General features: G+C 58.1%; 1 protein-coding gene across 1 annotated transcript; it reads left to right on the top strand.

The window, feature by feature from the left end:
• Positions 1-2,573: 2,573 nt before the first annotated feature.
• LAMC3 (laminin subunit gamma 3) lies at positions 2,574-19,622 on the top strand. The gene is made up of 28 exons (XM_062505687.1): positions 2,574-2,961; positions 6,634-6,938; positions 7,131-7,261; positions 8,115-8,281; positions 8,624-8,812; positions 8,977-9,094; positions 9,175-9,273; positions 9,486-9,622; positions 11,109-11,225; positions 11,535-11,730; positions 11,946-12,058; positions 12,297-12,515; positions 13,941-14,129; positions 14,212-14,457; positions 14,790-14,943; positions 15,051-15,193; positions 15,275-15,453; positions 15,543-15,681; positions 16,085-16,290; positions 16,514-16,590; positions 16,706-16,840; positions 17,122-17,266; positions 17,380-17,541; positions 17,779-17,881; positions 17,976-18,175; positions 18,308-18,454; positions 18,651-18,750; positions 19,378-19,622. The coding sequence occupies exons 1-28, from the start codon at positions 2,589-2,591 to the stop codon at positions 19,620-19,622; spliced, it is 4,734 nt and encodes a 1,577-aa protein (XP_062361671.1). The 5' UTR covers positions 2,574-2,588.
• Positions 19,623-21,150: the final 1,528 nt, after the last annotated feature.

Here is a 21,150-nt window from a genome sequence, read left to right as displayed (position 1 = left end):
TTTGGGAGAAAGTCCTGCTGGAAACTAAGGGGTGTCCATCTCACAGTGCCACTCCAGGAGCGCAGTGGAGCTGGGGGCAGTGACTCAGCTCTCACCCCAGCTCCAGGGGATGGATGGGGCCACCCTCACCCTCATGGGTGCTGGAGGCAGGTAAGTGCCCTGTCAAAACCTGGCCATGATGCCAGCCTGGAGTTGGGCTGTGGGGCATGAGGGGCTGTGGGATCTGACACACCTCACTGCTGCCCCACGCCTGCCTTGTCAGGTCTGATCAGGAGGAGGATCAGTTGGCCCTGTTCCTGCTCTCCAGATTTAATTAACGGGCCTTTCATCTCTACCCTGAAGGAATCAGCTATCTTCTGTCTTCTTAATTAACGTTCATTAAGCAAATCAGAAGAACATTTTCTTCTCTCCGCCTCCACGGCTTTTAACCCTTGCTGGGTTCCAGGTTTGTGTTGGGGCAGAAGAAAGCTCCTGGAAAGGTTGGTGTCATCACAGCCTTGGTCACCACATCCTTGAACTGCTTGGACCAAAGTCCTGGAGCAGTGGGTGAAGTCTCTCCAAGTACAGAGGACTTCAGGTGAGGTTGGGTTTTGTCACCAGTGGACCACAGGAAGTGTAGGGCATCTCCTTGGGCAAGGGGCAAACTTGTGTCCATCACCCAGAAGGAGCCTGGTGAGGGGCTCATCCAGCCTGGGCTACAGCTGAAAACGCCAGGGAATGTGCAGTTCCCACTCCAGCTGCAGCATCCCCACTCTGAGCATAGCAGAGTCACCACCAACTCCCATCAAGCTCTGGCCCTGTGGGGCATCCTCCACATCCAGTGGGCTGTGCTGGAGGAGGAGGTGAGATTGGGATACTCATCAGCTTTGCCCGAATCCTACTGCATCCTGAGCCCTGGCTGTGTGGTCTCATCACTCTAACGTGGACCCCTCTGTAACAGGGGCAGGGAAATCCTCTCATGGATGTGTGTTGTATCCCAAGGAGGAGGAGGCAAACCCATGACACAAAAGATTTGGTTAGAGCATGGTGTTAATAGTGCCAAGGCCATGGGTTCAATCACCCATATGGGTCATTCACTTAAGAGTTGGGCTCAATGATCTATTTGGATCCCATCCAACTCAGAGTATTTTATGATTCTATTTCCTGTCTGGAACTCACAACCTCAGTACCATGGGAAAAACAAAACACCTGGAAAACCTCATCTCTGCAGGATGCAAATCCCCATTAAAACTGATGTTGGAGACTCACGGGGCACTTATTGAGCTGAAAACCCTTCTCTTTCTCCCTGGAGGCTGACAGTGGGTTTGCCACTGGCCGCCCTCTCTCAGGCAGCTGCTGCACAGCTCTTCGGTGCTGGGAAATTCACCCTTCCCAGAGGAGCTGGCTCTGTCTGTCAGAGCCTGGGTCAATATATGATAATGGGGCTTTGAGATGGTGCTGCTGCGGGAGCTGCTGCCCAGGACTCTGATTCACAGCTCCCCTCTGGTGCTTTCTCCTGCAGTGTGTACGGGGAGGGAGAATAAAATAAATAAGAGTAGAAGGGAAGGGGAGGAAGGGAACTTAAATTATAAATGAGTACTAAGTTTCCAGAGCCCTTGTGGGCAGCTCAGTGAAGTGGTGTGGGGGTCAGAGGCAGAGCTCCCCTGTGCATCCCACTTTTGCAAATACAGCCCCATGGGTTGTGGGTCAGGGATTTGCCCAGGGGCATGGCACCATGCCAGGCTGCCTCTCCCCCTGTTTGCTGCCACCCCCCTGCCCCCATGGGTCAAATCTGGAGGGTGCCGAGGTCCCCAGAGGAATTCCCCTGGCACAGATTATAATTAGCACTAGCTGAGAGCTGCTAATGAGATCTGGTGATGATCTGTTTTTGCCACCCCATGGAGATGCCTCCACAGGAATGTGCCCTCACTGGGATCCAGGGGGCTGGGCTGGCTCATGGCCACAGGCAGGAATGGGACCCCCACTCGAGGATGCTGGTGTGGAGACGTTGGGGGGGTCACCGACCCACAACCCAGGCAGGCTGGTGTAAGTGGGAGAGCAGTCAGTGCCCCATAAATCGGTGTGGGGAGAAGAAGGTGCTGAATCTGTTTCAAAGCCTTTCCCTAATCCCCTCTTGATTTTGGGGCTGCAAGAAAAGTGGTGACGCCCCACCAGTGGAAAGAAGGAAAAAGCTTCATGTGAGGTATGTACCACCACAAGCTCATTCCCAGGGCTGAGAAATGGAGGACCTCGGCTATATCCATACAGCTGAAGATGCAAATTCCCGATCCACAAAGCAATGGAGAAGTTCTGGAGACGGAGCATTTTTGGGGATGGCCCCAACCCTATAGCCTGGGAACTACGATGTCCTGCGGGGATCCCAAACTCCACAGCTCTGCCTCACACACGAATATTTCGACATTCCCAGCAGCTTCCACAAGATGGACCTCGGAGCGAGAGGAGGTGCTGGGTAGGGGGATCCGTCCCGTCCCATCCCACCCGTCCCATCCCGTCCCACCCCGTCCCGTCCCGTCCCGTCCCGTCCCGTCCCGCCTGCTGCCGCCCTGCCATCCAGAGGAGGCTCAGAGTCCGGCCGGGAGAGCCGCGGCATGGCTCGGCCTCCCGGGCTCTGCCTGCTGGCCCTGCTGGGGCTGGGGCTGGGGCTGGGGGGCTCCTCCGCCTGCTGGGACCCCCGGGGGCGGCCCCGCCGCTGCATGCCGGTCTTCGAGAACGCCGCCTTCGGCCGGGCCGTCCGGGCCACCAACACGTGCGGGTCACCCCCGGAGGATTATTGCCTGCACATGGGTGCCCACCACGCCAGCGCCCTGTGCCACCGCTGCGATGCCACCGACCCTCGGCGCCACCACAACGTCTCCTTCCTCACCGACTTCCACAGCCAGGAGGAGAGCACCTGGTGGCAGAGCCAGTCCATGGCCTTCGGCATCCAGTACCCCAACTCCGTCAACATCACCCTGCACCTGGGTAAGTGCCAGCAGGAGCCCTGGCGGTGTCGGTGGGGGGCAGAGGCTGCGGGTGCATCGAGTTCAGGGCTCAGAGATGGAAAGGTGCACCCTGGAGCTCTTGCTTGCCAGTGCTGGAGTAAGGACAGGACCCACCCCGGGGTTTTTTAGGGGTTGTATGGAGGGAGCTGCCCTCTGCAAAGCGCTGAAAAGACTCGGGGAGGGTCTGCCCTGTCCATCAGCCGGGCCCCAGGATGCTAGAAGCTGTTTCTGTCTGTGCTGCTTTCCAGCCAGCCATGCCCAGAGTGCCTGCTCTCCCCTTCACCCCAGGCTCCTTTTTACTGATTATGGAATTTTTTGGAGCAGGAGGCAGATGGTTCCTATCCTGGGAGAGCCTTGCCCGGGGAGGGTGACTACCATGGGTGCCAAGCCCCTCCTGTTTCACCCCCGTGCGTTGCTCAGGGTGCCTGGTATGTCTCAGGGTGCTGAGCTCCAGACACACCGTGCAATCCCAGTAGGTTTCCCCAGCTGGCATCCGACCCTCTGTGTTTTAAATACCATACAAGCCGCCCACTTGGAGGGTACTTAAACCCAAGGGGCATGCCTGGCATTTTAAAAAGATTTTATAACATTTTCCTGCCATCTAAACTCTCCTGGCTGTTGGCCAGCGCTGTAAAATCTTCATTCTCTGCAGTCTCCTGCCATCTGCATGCCGAAGGCGGGTAGTGGAGGGTCTGCGGCTGGAGCTGGCGAGGGGACAGCGAGCGTGGCGAGGGGACAGCTGAGGGTCGGTGTGGCACTGAGCCGTGCTGGTGGGACCCAGAGTGGTCAGGATAATGGTGGAGGGTCCGTGCCTGCCCGGCAGTGTCGCGGGAGCTGCTCGGCCGGGTGGAGGTCGCTGCTTTCCCAGCCCCCTGCGAGCGGGCGGACATCTGGTCCTGTCCCCGGGCTGGGGCTGGGCTCCACACCGGGCACGAGAACTCTGCCATCCTCACTCCCTGCTCCTGCCAGCCCTGCCACAGGGGATTTGCCAGCCTTTTGTCCACCTAGCGCGGGCTGTCAGATTGTCCCACATCTGTTCGTGGGTGACCCAGGGCACAGACCACCCGAACGCAGCCTGTGTGGCTGAGCCAGCTGCCACCGGGCAACTTTGTGGCCACCAGTCCCAGCTCTGCGCAGCGACATGTGCGGGCTGTGCAAGCCCCGGGGCTTCCTTCCCATTCTCTGTCCTTCTTCCAGCTCTTCCCTGGCTCCTCTGTGGTTCTTCTTAGACCCCACACTTGGGTTTCCTGTGGAGTCCAGTCCCTGTGACTGCCCTGCTGTGTCTGTCTCTGTTAACACAGCCAAGGCTAAAGCACTGTACCGAGCTCACCTTCCAGCCTGTCCCTACAGCCCTTAGTGAGCTGGAGCATCCCTTGCAATTGTACCTTTCTTCCTGCATGGCTCCTATACCTTGCCATGCTTAAAAGTACCATTTTGGTGTTTGGCACATCATTGTCTGACCTTTCCCACAGTTGCAGGGCCCTGTTCTTGTCCCAGCCATAGGTGTTCTTGTTGCTGCTTTAATGCTTTCACTTGGGTTAAGCAGGAAAAGCCCAACTGGTCCCTGCAGTCCCCTAGAATGCAGCCTGGGCTGAGTCCTTGCTCCCGAGCTCCAGTGAATAATTGGGTGTTTCATCCCATGCAGTGTGTCCCCCCAGCCTGCTTGTCTGGCTCTTGTATGTTCTCCAGTGTGGTTACCTAGGGAGCTTATTAAATAAGACATGGGATGACTTGGACAAGACCCGTGTTTACCTGCATGTTGTTGATTGGCATTAATAAGATTATGCTCCTTTAAATCTCTCTTCCCTGTGAGGTTCCAGCCATGCTGTTTTGGTGCATTGGGCTTGCAGGTGGTCGATCATCCCAAGTGCCCACAGCTCTTGCATTTGCCCTGTCAAGAAGGAACCCAAAATATCCACAGCTTGCAAAGGCAACAGACACCAGGACTCCTCAGGAAGCAATCTGAATGCCAGTGGTTCATTTTGGAATGTCTAGATCAGGCACTATCTGTGTCTGTGACTCTGACTCTCAGTTTCCTGTGGGATGAGAGCCTGGAGCAGAGGTTTGGCAGGGACTACAGATGACAGGACATGTAGGTGACATGATTGTCCCACATACTCCTTTCCTCCTCTCCAGAATTCTCTTCTTGGAGGCCCAGAGCAGTACAAGCTGCAGTTTGGGCTCAGGGGGAGGCAGGTGCACACTTTGCTTAGGTGACAGTACAGCTGGGAGAGCACCCAGGGGTCCTGGTGCTGCCTGTTCACTCTTCCCAACATCACTGTCCAGCAGCACATCTGGCTTTGGGACATGTCACACCTGAGCAGCAAAGAGGAGACAATCAGCCTGGGTAATTTTCTGGATATTTTATTTTTTTTCCCCTAAGGAGAAATTGGCTGATTAAAAAGCCTGTCTGGAAGAAGCACATGCTGTCTCATGAAAATTCCTCAGAAAAGTGAATCTCCTCCACCCCAGCTGGAGGCACCAAAATGGGGCTCCCCCAGCGTTTCCATCCCCTCCCCTCTCACGGGGCCACTTGGGGCAGGGGTGGTTTATTGACACAGCGCTGCATTCCCTTCCTCTCCCAGAGGAAACTGCTCCGGGAGGTGACGGCCCCGACCTCGCTGTTTTGGTAGACAAACCCCCTTGGGACTGTGCTGCCTGGGAACCGGCGCCTGCCAGGCGTCCCCCTGCACGGGGTGCAGGACAGGGGCACCCCCGCTGCCACCAGCCCGGAGCGGTCCCAGAGGGAGGGGAAGGGCACAAGGCGAGGGTGGGACAGAGCAGCTGCAGCCTCTTCTTGGCCCTCGTCACCTCCGGGTGGGCTGGGAGTGGGTCTGTCCCCCTCTCCAGGCACTCTGCCGGGCGCTTCCCGCATCCCTGATGGGATGCAGCTGCTTTTCCCAGCGCTGGTAGCCGGCTGCCTCGGCTTCCCCCGCAGCAAAGTCGCAGCACATACGCGACAGTATTCATATGGGCCCAATTAAAGGCTTGTTTTCCTAGTCCCGAAATAACCCCTCAAACATTCCCAACTCATTATCTTTTCAAATAAAGCCAAAACCTTGCAGCTAATTGTTTTGTGCTGTCAGGAGTGGTGCTGTTATGGAGCAATTCGGGCTTTGAGCTGGTCCTTCATCTCTGGCAATTAAGTGGGTCTGATGTTCACTTTGGTGTTTTCTCTGTTCCTTTCTGCTAATTCTTTCAAGCTCTTTCAGAGTTCACTGGATGCTCCAGGGATTGGTGGCCTCTCTTTGTCTTCATCCCAGCAAAGATGGAAGTGAGGCTGGGTCCTGGCATTCAGCTCCCTGGGAAGGGATTGGCCTTGATCCTTTCCAGCTGTCCAACCCTAAAGCACCCCTGCCCTGGGGATGCTTTCAGTGCTGTAGGCCTAACTCTCCCTTGGATAAAGCCTAGATTTGGAACTGCTCTTTGCCCAGTGCGCCCACACAAGGGTGGGCACTGCAGTGGGGCGAGAGCCAGCTTGGATCTGGACGGGGTTTGGGCTGCACCAAGGAGAAGCTGGTTAAGGGCAGCTGGGTGGTGATTTGTCCATTTTTAGCTGCGGTGCGTGCCGCAGGATGCTGTTGGGATCGTTCAGGCTGCGGTGCCCATCGGTGGCCGGCAGAGGGTCGCAGCACAGTGGGTCTGTCCCCAGGCAAAGCCTACGAGATCACCTACGTGCGGCTGAAGTTCCACACCAGCCGCCCCGAGAGCTTCGCCATCTACAAGCGCAGCCGTGCCGAGGGGCCCTGGGTGCCCTTCCAGTTCTACAGCGCGTCCTGCGAGAAAACCTACGGGAAGAGACCGCGGCAGTACCTGCGGCCGGGCGAGGACGAGCAGGTGGCCTTCTGCAGCGACGAGTTCAGCGACATCTCCCCGCTGAGCGGGGGCAACGTGGCCTTCTCCACCCTGGAGGGACGGCCCAGCGCCTACAATTTTGATGGAAGCCCCGCGTTGCAGGTGCCACCGGGGTGGGAGGGGGGCGTGGTGCATGGAGCCTTGGGATCAAGAGCAGTATTCCACCCACCCCGGGTAAAAGCGCTGGCGATGCGCTACATCCCTGCTTGAAAAGCTGCAGGATGTGCCCTGGTTGGGGTGGGAGCTGGTGGCCCAGACCTCTCCACCAAGATGCGTTCTCCATGTCCCCTGCAGGAGTGGGTGACAGTCACTGACCTGCTCATCTCCTTGAACCGGCTCAACACATTTGGGGACGACATCTTCAAGGACCCCAAGGTGTTGCAGTCATATTACTATGCCATATCTGACTTCTCCGTTGGTGGCAGGTGAGAGGCAGCCAGGCAGAAGTATGGGGACCTTCTTGGGGTTGTGGGACTGGGGCAGCTGCTCCCCACCTCAGTCTTGTCTGAATTGTGATTTTTGGGGCAAACTGCTGAGATGTGGCTTCCTGCATGTGTAAACCGGAGCTGGAAGTGCAGAGATGGGCGATAAAACCTGGAGACCTCTGAGCTGTGCAGAAAGGTTGTCTTTTCCCCACTAGCCCGCTCCATGTGCCACCAGATGTATTTGCTTTGTTCCCTCCTAGCCCAATGGTTTTTAATGATACTGGGGCTTGTGTTGCTTCTCCTGTGACACTGTTGGTCCCTGGGCACTGCGAGAGGGGATTCCTGGGGTTCTAGTGGAAAGATGACCTAAAGCTGCAGAGGCTGCAGGAGGAGCTTGGACTCAGCATGGCCACAGGAAGAGAAGCTGGAACAGCTGCCAGCAGGAAAGAGCAGCAGATGTGGGATGGAGATGCAGGTGGCACCCACTTGCCCATGGGCTGTGCTGCACATGCCCTTCCTCAGCAGGGAGAAGTGGAAAATTTCCCCATCCCTGAGAGCGCTGTCTGCTACAGGCAGTGGGGCTGGGACAGCTCCCAGCCAGCCAGCAGACCTGTAGCTGTTTTCCCACCTCCAGGGTCAGCAGCTGGAGCTGGTTAGCACAGGCTACCCTCGGCGTGTGACCTCCCAAGGTCTGGGAGAGCCTTGGGGACACAACAGGCAGCCTCAAGGCCAGGACAGCCTGAGCTGCTCTAACCCCAGTAGCAGGGTCACACACTGAGCACCGTCCCACTGTTGCTGCTGCTGCCCACACCAGTGCTCAGAGCAGCTCCCCTGCCCCGGGGTCTCCTCACAGGTGCAAATGCAATGGCCATGCCAGCGAGTGCGCTCCGGACGAGGCCGGGCAGCTGGTCTGTGTGTGCCAGCACCACACGGCTGGCACCGACTGCGAGCGCTGCCAGCCCTTCTACCAGGACCGGCCCTGGGCGCGCGGCACGGCCGAGGCTGCCAACGAGTGCCTCCGTGAGTATCTCCCAAGCTGGCCCCGATGAGCTGCGCTGGTGCCGCACCACCTCATCTGGCACCTCCTGCCCTTCCTGCACCTGCTCCATTTTGGGATGGAGGGAGGATTTGTATCCAAGGGCTGCCCTTCAGAGCAGCACCCCGATTATTCCCATTCCCTTTACCCCACGAGCGCAGCCATTTGCTCCTTGCACGGCGCTGCACCCACCTCTGCTTCCAAGGGCAGAGGCACCGTCTCGCTGTTGAGCCAAGGGGTTCTTCTGGCTCATCCGACCCCACAGGAGGTTACCGTAACCTCCAGTGCCCGCCAGGTGCTCACCCATCCTCCCGCTACTCCCCCAGCTTGTAACTGCAGCGGCCGCTCCGAGGAGTGTTTCTACGACCGGGAGCTGTTCCGGCGCAGCGGGCACGGGGGACACTGCCGCAACTGTCGCGACAATACGGCCGGGCCGCGCTGCGAGAACTGCAGGCAAAACTATTACCGCTGGGAGCCGCAGGGAGCCTGCCAGCCCTGCCACTGCCACCCCGCAGGTGCGTGGGGCTGTGCCCAGCCGGCCTCCGGCGGCAAAGCTGCTGCCCCAGCTGGAGTTTGCTGGTGGGGGTGGTTTTGGTGGATTCTCTCTTGCTCGGGGTTCCTCCATTTTCCCCGCCCTGTGGCTGTCCCCGGCTGGGGTTGAGCCTCGGGGCTCCCACAGGCTCCCTGCAGCCCCAGTGCGACAACTCGGGGACCTGCGTCTGCAAAGCCAACGTGACGGGCTGGAAGTGTGAGCGCTGCAAGGACGGCTACCACAGCCTCAGCGAAGGGGGCTGCAGGTGAGGAGGAACCCGGCCCTGGGCAGGAGCAGCGCGATGGGACCTTTATTCACCTCCTGTCTAAATCTCACCCCATCCAGACCCTGCACCTGTGACCCCGCGGGCAGCGTGGGCACCTGCGACCCCAACACGGGGCACTGCACCTGCAAGGAGAGGGTGGAGGGGCACTTGTGCAACAGGTAAGCACCGTGGACTTGACATGGGGACAGGAACATCGTCCCTTTCCAGTCTTGGACTTGGTGGCAAGGCTGTGGGGCTGCATTCCTCTGGGCTATTGGGATTGGATTCACAGGGAGCTGTCACCGGTGCCCCACACAGACACTGCTGTCTGTGGTTCCCTGCAGCTCTGCCTACCCTGTGCCACGTACTCCCGTTTCCTCCCCGTGTCCAGGTGCCAGCCGGGCTGGTTTAACCTGCAGCCCCACAACCCCATCGGCTGCACCAGCTGCTTCTGTTACGGCCACTCCAGCGCCTGCAGGGCGGCAGATGGTTACGAGGAGACTCACATCCGCTCCGACTTCAGCCACGGTAACGACTCCCCCAGCCCCGGCTGAGACGGAGGGCGCTGCTCCGCCAATTTCAGCCAAAAATATATGGGAGGGAGAGTCCCTCTTTGGGGCTGAGCATCCCCCTTTGGAGCTGAGCATCTCCCTTTGGAGCTGAATATCTCTCTTTGGAGCTAACTGGTGGTGATGGGTGGAGAAGGTTTTCTCTGGCTTGCCCCTGTTTTACTGTTAAACCTCTGCTTCTGCCCCCAGACAAAGGGGCAGGCTCTCCGTGACTCCCCGTGGCATCCCTCCATGCCAACCTGCTCCCGGAGCTGTGCATGGCTCGGGGAGGGCTGTGGGGCCAGGCACGGACATTCCACCACGCCAGGGGAATGCAGGAGCACTAAAAATCAGCTCGGAAATACATAAAAAAATAATAGGATGGAGCCTTTTGGGAATTTTCCCAATTATTCCCTTCTCTCCCCATGCTCCGCTGGGGTGTGACAGTGCGGCTGGGCGGCTGGGAGGGGATGGTTTTGGGCGGCTGGGAGGGGATGGTTTTGGGCGGCTGGGAGGGGATGGTTTTGCCCGGCTGCTGGCGGGGCTGGATGCCTGAGGGATGCTCGGGGAAGCCCTGCCATCTGCCGCGCATCCCGGCGTGTGCAGCCCCGCTGCGGGGACACCGCAGGGACGGGCACCCACGGCAGGCACCTCGCCCCGCCTCGCCTGTTCCCAGATGGATACCAGTGCGCCAGGCACGGGTGGATTTTAATTGCCTTTAAACCGTGCTGCCAATTGCTGTGCTGCTGGAATGTCTTCCACGGCCTTGAAACTGAGCCAGACTTTAAACCGAGTCTTTTTTTCCACCCTTCACGCAGCGAATTTGGGGCTGCTCCTTTGGGGACTGGTTTGGCAATCTCTGAGCTGCACCTCTGAGCTGAGGTGCAATCACAGCCCCCTCCTAAAGCCCCGCTCCCCAGTCCACAGCAGAGGGGGTTCAGATGGAATTTTCTTATACTGGGTGGAAGAGTCCAGACTGGGATGATTTGATAACAGAGAACAGCCCACTTGAGAGATTTCCAAGTGTTTGTCCTGCAGTGCTGGAAGAAATAACTAACCCTGTGGAGTGGGGGGGTTTAACTGGTTTCTTAAGGAAACCTACTTAATGCAACTATGCCCCATCTCTTCTGGGTTTTTCCAGCATTTCTCCTCAGGTTTCCTATGCTGGCCAGCCCACAGTAATGTAAGAATGGCAGCACAGGCAGGGGGGCAAAAGTTTAAAGATAATAATTTCTTCCAAATATAAGAAAATAAATAGATGAGGGGTGGTTAAGGCCACCCTCCAGTGCATGAGAACACAGAGTCCGAGTGGAGCAGGGTGTTACAAAGTGCTGGCTCCTTCCAAGATTTGAGAGACTGTTGGGAGGAGGGACAGAGCCCCTGAAAGCAGCACCCTGCTGGTGCTGTGCTGGTGGGGACTCACTGCTCCCTTAAGCTGTGCACTGCCACTGTGTCCCGTCACGTAGGGCTGCAAGGCTGGACTGCCACAGCTCCAGGCACCACAGACCTGCCTCTGCACTGGGCTGGCCGGGAGATCATCACCGAGTGGGATGGAGAGGAGCCAGTGGATTTTCTTGCACCAGGTATTGTGTGTGCTGGGTCCCTGGGGGGCTGCTCTGCCGTGAGGACCCCCTGGTGCTCTTGTCCCACTGCTGTGCTGGTGCAGGAGGCACTGGGCTCCATTCCAGAGCTGAGCATGTTTCTGTGGCAGAAGACAGTGGAGGGTACTGGAACATTGGACCAGGACCTCAGGAGGGCAGGCTGGAGCTGCCACCACTCTGGGAGGGTGACTCTGACTCCTGATGATGGTGTGGGAATAGGAGTGCACTAACAGTCCTGGCAGAGCTGGTGCCTCCACATCCTACAGACTTTACTCCCCTCTCCCCTCACAGAGAAGTTTCTGCAGAACCAGCGCCTCAGTTATGGGCAGCTCCTGTCCCTGCTGCTGGGAGTGGAGAATGGGACTAGAACAGAAACCGGGGTGCCCCTGCTGCAGGTCCAGCTGCTGCTGGAGGGTGAGGGGATGGAGGTCACCATACCCAGCAGCAAGAGCCAGCCCCAGCATGGAAAGCAGGCTGTCACCTTCAGGTACCCATCACAGCGTTTTGGGGAGCCTCAGTGGAGTTTAGTGCTCAGTGCCTGATTTGTCTGGGTTGTTCTGTACCTGGGGGTTCAGCCCCACTCTCTGCCCCCCTTCAGTGATTTAACTGTGCTGTGCCCGGGTCCCAGCCAGGACCCAAGCTGTCCTGCAGCACCTGGCTCAGGTTGGCCCTGTCCTGCCTCCCACACTCCCTCTCCAACAGGCTGCACGAGGCAGAGGAGGGTGCAGAGCCTTTGCTGTCAGCCTTCAGCTTCCAGCGCCTGCTCTCCAACCTGACCGCCCTCCGCCTCCGTGTGAACCCCGGACCTGTGAGAGGTGGGTGGCTCCACAAAACATCCATGGGACCAAACTGGGGTGGCACTGGAGACATCGAAGCAGCATTGAGGATGAGAGGGATTGTAGGGGGTGTTTTGAGGCAGGGGCTGCGTCCTCTCTGTGAACACCTCTGGGCTCTCAGGGAGGTATTTTGGGGTCTCCTATGCCTGTCTGGAGCATTCCAGAGCACAGCAGGGGATACACCATGCCGTTCCCACACTGCTCTCCCCTCTCACAGGCAGGTTGTCCCTGAATGAGGTCCAGCTCACGTCTGCTCACCCCGGGCCAGGCAGACAGGCAGGCTGGGTGGAGGAGTGCACGTGTCCCATGGGATACACCGGGCAGTTCTGCCAGTCCTGTGCACCTGGATTCAAGAGGGAGATCCCATTTGGCAGCCCCTTCACCAATTGTGTGCCCTGCACCTGCAACCAGCACGGGGACTGCCACCCCCTCACAGGTGTGCACCCCCCGGCCCCTCCTCCACTCACCTGTCACTCCATGCGTGGGTGACAAATCCATGCCTTTGCTTGTTCTGAGGGAAGCTGGAAACAAACCGTCAGTGAGGTTGTGGTTGCCAAAATTTGCAAGTTGAATTGCTTGGGTGGTTCTAGGGACAGAGTTCATAGCTGCAAAGATAGAGATAATTAATGAAGTGTAATAATGGTGGTAATTTATAATTAGAGGAGCATTTTCATGATGCTTTATGACCTTTAAGGAGGAGAAGGGAAGGGTGCTAGTCCTCAGAGGAGTGGGGGAGCAGGGTCAGGGCAGCAGAGAGGGTTTTGCTAGGTTGGGTTTTGCAGGCAGCATCATGCCTGATGAGAGGAGCAGGACAGGGCACAGCTCTGAAATCTGCAAACTGAGGGTTATCCTGAGCAGAGAAACAAGGAAAAAAAAGCAGGAAAACAGAGATGCCAGACTTGAGAGAAGACACCTGAGGAGCCAGCTCTTGTGCTGCCATCCCAACCCCTCGGTGGCTGATTCTCGTCGTCGGGGAGTAACAGTGATGTACCGCCGGGATGGAGGGGGCAGAGTGCCCTGCGAATGCCCCTTGCCTGCCCACGAAAGCATGCCGGCATCTCTGCAAACTCGTCCTCATCCCGCAGAGCCGGGGCTGGCGCCGCCGACTGCACAATCCCCAGAGATGGGGCCAGGCTTTTGATGTTCCGGCCTGGGCGCTGCCAGCCCGCGCACTTCCTTTGGTTTATTTTTCCACTTCTTCCTGCCACCCGCTTTTTCTTTCTTTTCCATCGTCTGACTCTGCCTGGATGTGGGAAAAATGGAATAACACCCCCTCCTGCGCAGCCTTCCTGGTATGACCCGACCTCACAAAACATGGGGGAAATCCTCCCCCTGACTCCTCTCTCTCCAGTGAAGCAGAGCATCTGCCTGGAGGTGGGGGGTTCCTTGAGCACTCTTCCTCCTCTTCCTCCTTCTCCTCCTCACAGCCGATTTCGGAAGGCTGACTCACCGGCTCGGCTCGCTCTGGAGGAGATGCTCCCCGGTGGGTGCCGGGCCGGCTGCTTGTGTTTTCCAAGCCGGGCTGGAAAGGACGCGCCTCGACGCTGAGAAATGTGTTGTGGATTACGGCAGGCGCCGGCAGCCTCCGCACACAGCGATGGTGCTGTCTGTGCCAGCGCTGCCTCGTCCCTGCGTCCCTGCTGCGGCCTCCGTGTCCTCTCCAAAACCTTCACCCTCGACCAAAGACAGGGCAAAGAGGGAAAATGTCCCGAGTTCTGGTTGGAGATGTGCAACCCCTCGGCTGGAGCTGCACATCCCACTTGCCATGCTCAGCGCTGGGCTCTCCCGTCCCTCCCGCGGTCCCTGCTGTTATTCGGAGTTGGGTTTTCGCAGATCCTGAGCTGTATTTTCCTCCCCGCAGGGCACTGCCAGTGCTTGCACAATACAGAGGGTCCCTCCTGCGAGCGCTGCAGCCCCGGCTTTTACGGCAACCCCTTCGTAGGGAGCTCTGACGACTGCAAACCCTGTCCCTGCCCCGGCCGCTCGGCATGCACGGTGGTGCCCAGCACTGGGGAGGTGGTCTGCACCCACTGCCCCCCGGGCCAGAGAGGTGAGCCTGGGGGTACGTGGGCACAGGGGCTGTGGGCAGCGTCGGGACCGCTGCATCCTCCCCACCTTTCCACCTTCCCCAGGAAAACGCTGCGAGCTCTGTGATGATGGGTTTTTCGGGGACCCCCTGGGGCAGAGAGGTCCCGTGCATCCCTGTGAACCCTGCCAGTGTCATGGGAACGTGGATCTCAATGCCGTCGGGAACTGCGACCCCGTGTCTGGCCGGTGCCTGCGCTGCCTGCACAACACAGTGGGCGACCACTGTGAGAGGTGTCAGCCGGGCTTCTATGGGAATGCGCTGGCTCCCAGCCCTGCTGGGAAGTGTGCACGTACGTATAGCCCCCGGGCACAGCTCACTTGCAGCCAAAATCCTCCCAGCAGTGAAGGCGGGGGATGGAAGGGGATGCCCAGCAGGTTTAGGGACTGATGGATGGTCTAGGTTACCCCGCACACGTTCCAGAATGTCCTTTGCCCTCTTGCTCCACTGCCATCCTTCCCCAGAGGTACTCTCTGGACCTGCAGGGGCTCTTTCTCTTGGAGCCCTGGTTGATGGGGGAACTTTGCTCTCCATGCTGTCAGGAGCTCAGTCCCAGTGCCCCATTCCCACTGTCCTATCCACCAGCCCCATGCTGGGATTTAAGACCTATTTTGTTTCCCATAGCTTGTGATTGCAACCCCAAGGGCTCAGACCCAAGGCTGGAGGGCTGTGATCGTGGCACAGGCCAGTGCCACTGTCTCCCACACGTGACAGGCAGAACCTGTGGGCAGTGCCAGCCTGGCTACTATGGCCTGGAGCCCACCATGGGGTGCAAGAGGTATGTGAGGTACAGCATGGGGCTGGAGGGGACAGCAGTGGCTCCATGTTCCCAGCCCTGCTTTCTGCATTGATTATCTTCTCATGACCCTCCACTTCTCATGCCAGCTGTGAGTGCCACCCAACAGGGTCACGGGAGAGCAGGTGCCACGTGCTGACGGGGCAGTGCTCCTGCCAGCCAGGTGTCACAGGGAAGAAATGTGATCAATGCCAGCACGGCTTCTTTGGCTTCTCTGCCAGGGGTTGCCGAGGTAATGAGAATGGGGACTACATCTTTGTCCCTAAAGCAGGGCTGGCAGCCACAGTGTGATGCCTTTCTGCCACCACTGCAGCCTGCAACTGCTCCCCGCTGGGCTCCATCACCCCGCAGTGCCACGAGAACAGCACCTGCCTCTGCCACCCTGGCTTTGTGGGCTACAAGTGTGATCAGTGCCAGGCCAACTTCTTCTTTGACCCACTGAGCTCCCGCTGCCAGCAGTGTCCTGCCTGCTATGGGCTGGTGAAGGATGAGGTACAGCCTGTGCGCTGCAGAGGCAGGCACAGCACCCCGCCTCTGCACTGCCTCACTGTCCCCCCTGTCCCCCTCTGTCTTGCCTGCAGGCTGACCAGCTGAAGGCCAGGCTTCAGGAGATGGAAGAATGGCTGCAGAAACCAGGCTGTGACTTCCACCCAGGCCAGTCTGCCATGCTGGGAGATGCACCCCGTGGAGATGGGCTGCCCAGCCCACACCTCCTGAGAGGTACGGGGTGCTCTCCTTTCTTCCACCCATTTCACCCTCTGCTCCCTCAGGGTGCTGTGACATCCTGTGTGGTTGCAAGAAAGTCCCAGGTGAGTGCTGGGCTCAGTGTGGTGTGACCTGGGGGGAGGACATGCCTTTTTGGGAGGATAGAGCACAGCAGGGATGCTCACACCCCTCAGGTCTTGGAGCAGGCAGTGATGGGCGTTACAGGGGGCTGAGCACCAACATATGGATACCTTTTGGGTGCTGAATTCCTGGGTCCCTCCTGAGCATCCAGTATTGGGAAGTATTCCCCTTTCATTAGCAGATGTGAGGCAGGGGCTGGGGCATGGGGCAGCTCCGCAGGGAAGCAGGGAACCCCGAGCAACCCCAGTGGGCAACGAGCTGCTTGTGCTGCCCACAGGTGCCTGGGCCACCCTCTTGGTACAGGTGGGGCAGCTGGCAGGGGCACTGAACACTGCACAAGGTCGTCTCACCAATGCCAGCCAGGCCACCAGCTGCTCTGATCACGGACCCCCCAAGACCTGCACTCTGCTGTCGGAGATCGGGGCCGTGCTGCGGTCGGTACAGCAGGAGATCCTGCACGCTGCAGACACCCTGGCTACCACGGTGGGGGCTCTCAGTGGCCCTGGGCTCCTGAGGGGACTGGTGGCAATCCTGGGGGATGCTGGGAAGTGCCTGGGGTCCATGTGGGTATAGCCCTCCTTGCAGTTGAGTCAATAGGTGGTATTTTCCTTCCTCCTTTTGGGAGGTTCTTGGTGGTATTGGACTGGTAGGGTCCAGGAGTGCCTGCTCCCTGCCAGGTACTCAGTGCTGCTGTTTGTGTTCCAAGGAGATTCCCCAGGAAATCCCACAGCAGCCCACAAACTGGAGCCGCTGGGCACTGGAGGCTCAGGCTCTGTCCAAGAGGTAAGATTTGAACAGGCGGAGGAAGCTGCCAGCCCAGCTGGGGGTGCAGGGGGCCCAGTCCTTTGCCAGGAGGCCAATCCTGATATCCTCTCTCTGGGTATCCTTGTCCCTGCAGCCACAAGGACTCCATGGCACAGGTGGAGGCAGTGGTCAGGAGAGCACTGCGTGCCTCCAACGCCAGCTCTGAGCTCCTGCAGAACCTGCTGGAGGGGAATGAGACATGGGACGTGCAGCACAAACTGGAGGCCAGGTGAGGGGCTAGCAGCAAGGAGGCACCATGCAGGGCACCATGGCCCCTTTCCTCTGGCCAGGTCCCTGTTACAGGACTTTGTCATGGTGATTTGGCACCTGCACAACAGGCACGTGCTGAGCACATTGAAACTCGTTGCACTGCAGTGCTGTAATGCAGAGGGGCTGGGGAGTTTCAGGAAAAGCCCCCAGAATTTCCAGAATTTCCAGGTCTCAAGTGGTCCTCTTCATCCTTCGTGGGACCAGAAGGCCCCGGCTGACAGCAGTGTCCTGTCCATGTAGGTATGAGGAAATCCAGCAGGCTCAGGAGGAGCTGGGTGCTGGCATGGCAGAGGTGGCAGTGGAGGCCAGGAGAGCTCTGACAGCTGTGGAACAGGCACATGCTGACCTGGCTGAGAGACTTTTGCAGGTGACTGCTCTGGGGCAGGTGAGCAGCACCCAAGCTATAGCTCCTGCTGGCATCCCTACCTCCTGCTTTACCTGCTGCCTGCTGAGCTGGGAGATGATGTCATGGAGCCTTTGGCACTCCTGATCCTGCAGCAGGTGCTGCCAATGCAGGCTGGAGACCTGGCACAGGACGTGGCAGTGCTGGAGCAGGCAGCAATGGCCCAGGAGTTGTTGGCTCAGCAGGCTGTGGAGGCATCCCACACACTGGCAGCTGGATTGCGCCTGGAGCTGCAAAGGACTCGTGGCTTTGAGCAGGTAATTGCTGCTTGTGAGAATGAGGATCCCCATCCCTGCTGCTCCAGCTACTGGGGGGACCATGGCTGCAGCCAGGGAGCTGGGAGAGGATGTTTTGGGAGACATCTTCCTTGTGCTCCCAGATGTCCCTAGGAGTTCACCTGCCAAACAGAAGCAGCCTGAATCCCACATTCCCCAGCTGGGTGCAGCTCTTCACCCACTCCCCAGCCTCATTCCTCCTCTCCTCTCCCCTCCCAGCTGCGGGACCAGGCTGGCTCTGCCCATGACATGGCCACCACGGCTGTCTCCCAAGGAAAAGCTGTGCTCTCCAATGCCAAATCCCTCCTGGCCAGCTTGGAAGGTAAAAGGCAGAGCATCTCCAGCCACAGCTCGGCTCTCACTAGGTGACAAGGAGACAAGTGGACAGTTTGATGATATCCAGATTGCTTCCATAGGCATGAAGAAGGTGCTGGGGCATCGGAAGGGTCAGGCTGCCCTGAGGAGAAGGATGGCCACTGTGCGGGGCAGGGTAATTGTGGATGCTCAGAGGAAGATTAAACAGGCAGAGAAGACACTGGGAAACTCCCTGTCCATCTCCACCACAGCCCAGAGTACAGCTGGGGAGGCTGAGCAAGTCTCTGAGGAGAGTGCCAAGGTCCGAGCTGAGGGATGTGGGGTGGAGCTGCTGGGCATGGCCAGGCTGGCAGCCATCACCTACAGAACCCAGGCTGCTGCAGACAGGGCTGTGTGTCCCCAGGTGACTGTTTCCTTTTCTGTCCCTTTGCAGAGGGCACAGGCTGTGCTGCATGGGAGCAAACAGGCCCTCAAACATGCCAGCCAGCTCGCCACACGTGCCAATGAGACCCAGTGGGAACTTTCCCAGCAGGAGCAAATGGCTGAGAAGCTCAGGAGAGACCTGGAGGAAGCACAGCAGGTCAGTTGGGTCTCCTTGGGCAGTTTGTGTCCTCCAGAGTATGGGAGCAGCTTTGCCCACATCCCAAAGCATAGGGAACAACCCGGCTTGGAACCCACTGTAGGAACAATGCCTTGGGGATTTTCCTGGGATCTCCTCTACCATCCATCCAAAGGTCTATGGTGTCCCTGATCTGGGTATCTGTCTCTGTTGGAAGGTGGGGTCAGAGGTGAGTGAGATGGCAAAAAGTCTCCAGGAAGCCCGGGGCTCACTCATGTCAGACATCAAGACCCTGAATGATCTGCTGAACAGACTAGGTGAGACCTGCTGGGAAATGGGGTGCAGGTTCCAGGGAAAGGGATGGGCTCTCCTGCTCATGGGAACTCCTGCTTGATGGCTGTCCAGGCTGAGCTGGGTGCTCTCTGGCTGAGGTCATCCATGGTCTCAGCAAAACTTTTATAAGGCTTGTATCTTGAGGAAAACCCTCATGAAGAATGAATTGGGGCTTGTTGAATGTGTGTGCTCATGTCTGCTCTGGTACACTGATTTCCCTTGGGATCCTCAGGGGGAGCAAGGCTGGCAAAGTCCCTTTGGAACTGAGGGCTGTGCTAGACTGGGTTTGCTCCTTGTTGCTGGTTGGTCTTGCTCCAGCTCCTCCTGTTTTTATCACATGGGTATATTTCTGAGCATTCCAGGACTTTTGCATCCAAGAAATTTTGCATAAGAGTGGAAACCATGACCCATTTGTAAGAGATAGAGAAGTGCCCAGACCCTGCCTGGAGCCACAGTTCTGTTTGCTTATCTGTGATCAGTGAGAAGCTACAAAGCTTCCATGCCCTGCTTCACCCACTCCCTATAGTTTGCCTGGTGCCATGGAATACATCCAGAACATCTCCTGTCCAGCTCTCTGTTCTCAGCTCTATGTCCTCTCCCCCCTCGCCCAGGTAACCTGGAGCAGGACATGGAGGTGGACGCAGTGCTGAGCACCGGGAGGCAGCAGCTGGAGCAGCTGTGGCTGCGCCTGGCCACGTCGGGACCCCTGGCTGGCCAGCTCAGCCAGCTGCAGCAGGAGGCAGCACGGCAGCAGGAGAAGATCCAAGCCTTTGAGAGCGATTTGGCTGAGATCCGGGCTGACAAGCAGAACTTGGAGGACATTTTGCGGAGCCTCCCTGAGAGCTGCTCGAAGTGACAGGTCGCTGGCTGCTGCCACATGCCCTCTGTGCCCACCCTGCACAGGGAATGGCAGAGGGAAGGACACTCTGCATTCACCAGCATCAATCTCTCCCACTGTTCCTCACTCTGCCCTCCGTACAGTATCACACCCCAGGTCCTTTTCCACACCCGGGCACTCTGCAGCATGACTCCAGCCGCCACCTCTGTCCTTGGGATGGTGGGACACCCACCTACCAGGGAACATCAATGTTTCTGTGCAGGATATGGAGCCATTCCAGGGCTGGTCTCACTGCAGAGTGAACAAAGAATCCTCACAGATCTCCTCCATCCCTCCTTTCCCATTGCAGCACGGCGCACTGGGCAGGGACAGCTTACCCAGTATGTAATGTATCCAAAGCTGTACTGCCTGGCACTCCCTCTTGCACCAGGAGAAGAGACAGGCTCTCACACACAGGCTGGAAGCTGGTCCTGCTGCACAGCACCCTGCAGTGTTATGTTCATGGGCTGTGGTCACAGAGGTGCAGAGAGGAATCCTGGTGAAGCCAGGCAGAGAGCTGCTCGCCGGAGGGCACACAGCTTGCCTGATTACCAAGGGAAGGGAGTTCACAGCAGGGAGGGCTAAATTAATGAGCAGAAACAAAGCAGAGGCAAAGATGGATCCTCACCCAGCTCCTGGAAGGCAGGTGGGACATCCTCAGCCTGCTTCAGTATAAGAGGAGCTCGGGTCTTGCTGCTCCCTCACTCCAGGGTAACACAAGGCCACAGCCAGCTCTGCTTGGCTCACTGAATGTCGCCAGGCATGGCTATAAACGGCCAATTGCCACCAGTCCCAGGGGCTGGGTGCCATAGATGTAGGCAAGGGAGGTGTCAGACCAGCAGCACCCACAGCCCCACATTAGCACCTGTGTTCCACTGGAGAGGAGCTGGCTGGTGGCAGCAGGCTGTGCAGCCAGTGTGGACTGGATGGGGAACAGCTGGACACCCGCTCCTGCCTGTGTCACTCCCACGGGGTGGCACAACTCAGTGGCTGTATTGCCTTTAAAGGAAAGGCATTTATGTTCTTCTGTGCTCCCATGTGGGCTGGGCTGCAGGACAAGCCAGGTCCTGGCTCAGCCCACCTTGTGCTGGCTGTGCCATGACTCCAGGTAGCTGAAGTCATTCCCATAAGACCAGAAACGAGTTCCCAGGCTAGAGCTTGCTTCATTTTTTAACTGGTTTTACCTATGCTTTTCTGCTCACAAAGCAGGTTTGCTGAAGTCTTGTGTAATTTATGTAAAATTGCTGCCACCGATGTTGAATTCCCCCAGCAACATCTCTGGTGGGTCTAGTGGCCTGGAAGGAACATAGGATTTTCCTACTGAGAACAAAGCTATCATCCTTCTAATTCTGTACAAAAGCTGCCCAAGGAGTGGGGCGCCAGAGCTGCAGTGCTGTGGGGGTGTGATGGCAGGAGCTCCCCTGCTGCTGCCCAAGGACAGCTCTGGGAAAGCAAAACCATGGAACAGCGAGAGCACAGCGTGATCTGGCTTGGCCAGAGGCAGGGA

The sequence above is a fragment of the Cinclus cinclus genome, chromosome 19 (assembly GCF_963662255.1).
Source record: "Cinclus cinclus chromosome 19, bCinCin1.1, whole genome shotgun sequence".
NCBI lineage: Eukaryota > Metazoa > Chordata > Aves > Passeriformes > Cinclidae > Cinclus > Cinclus cinclus.
Note: the sequence above shows the minus strand (reverse complement) of the source record. Positions and strands in the feature narration are given on the sequence as shown.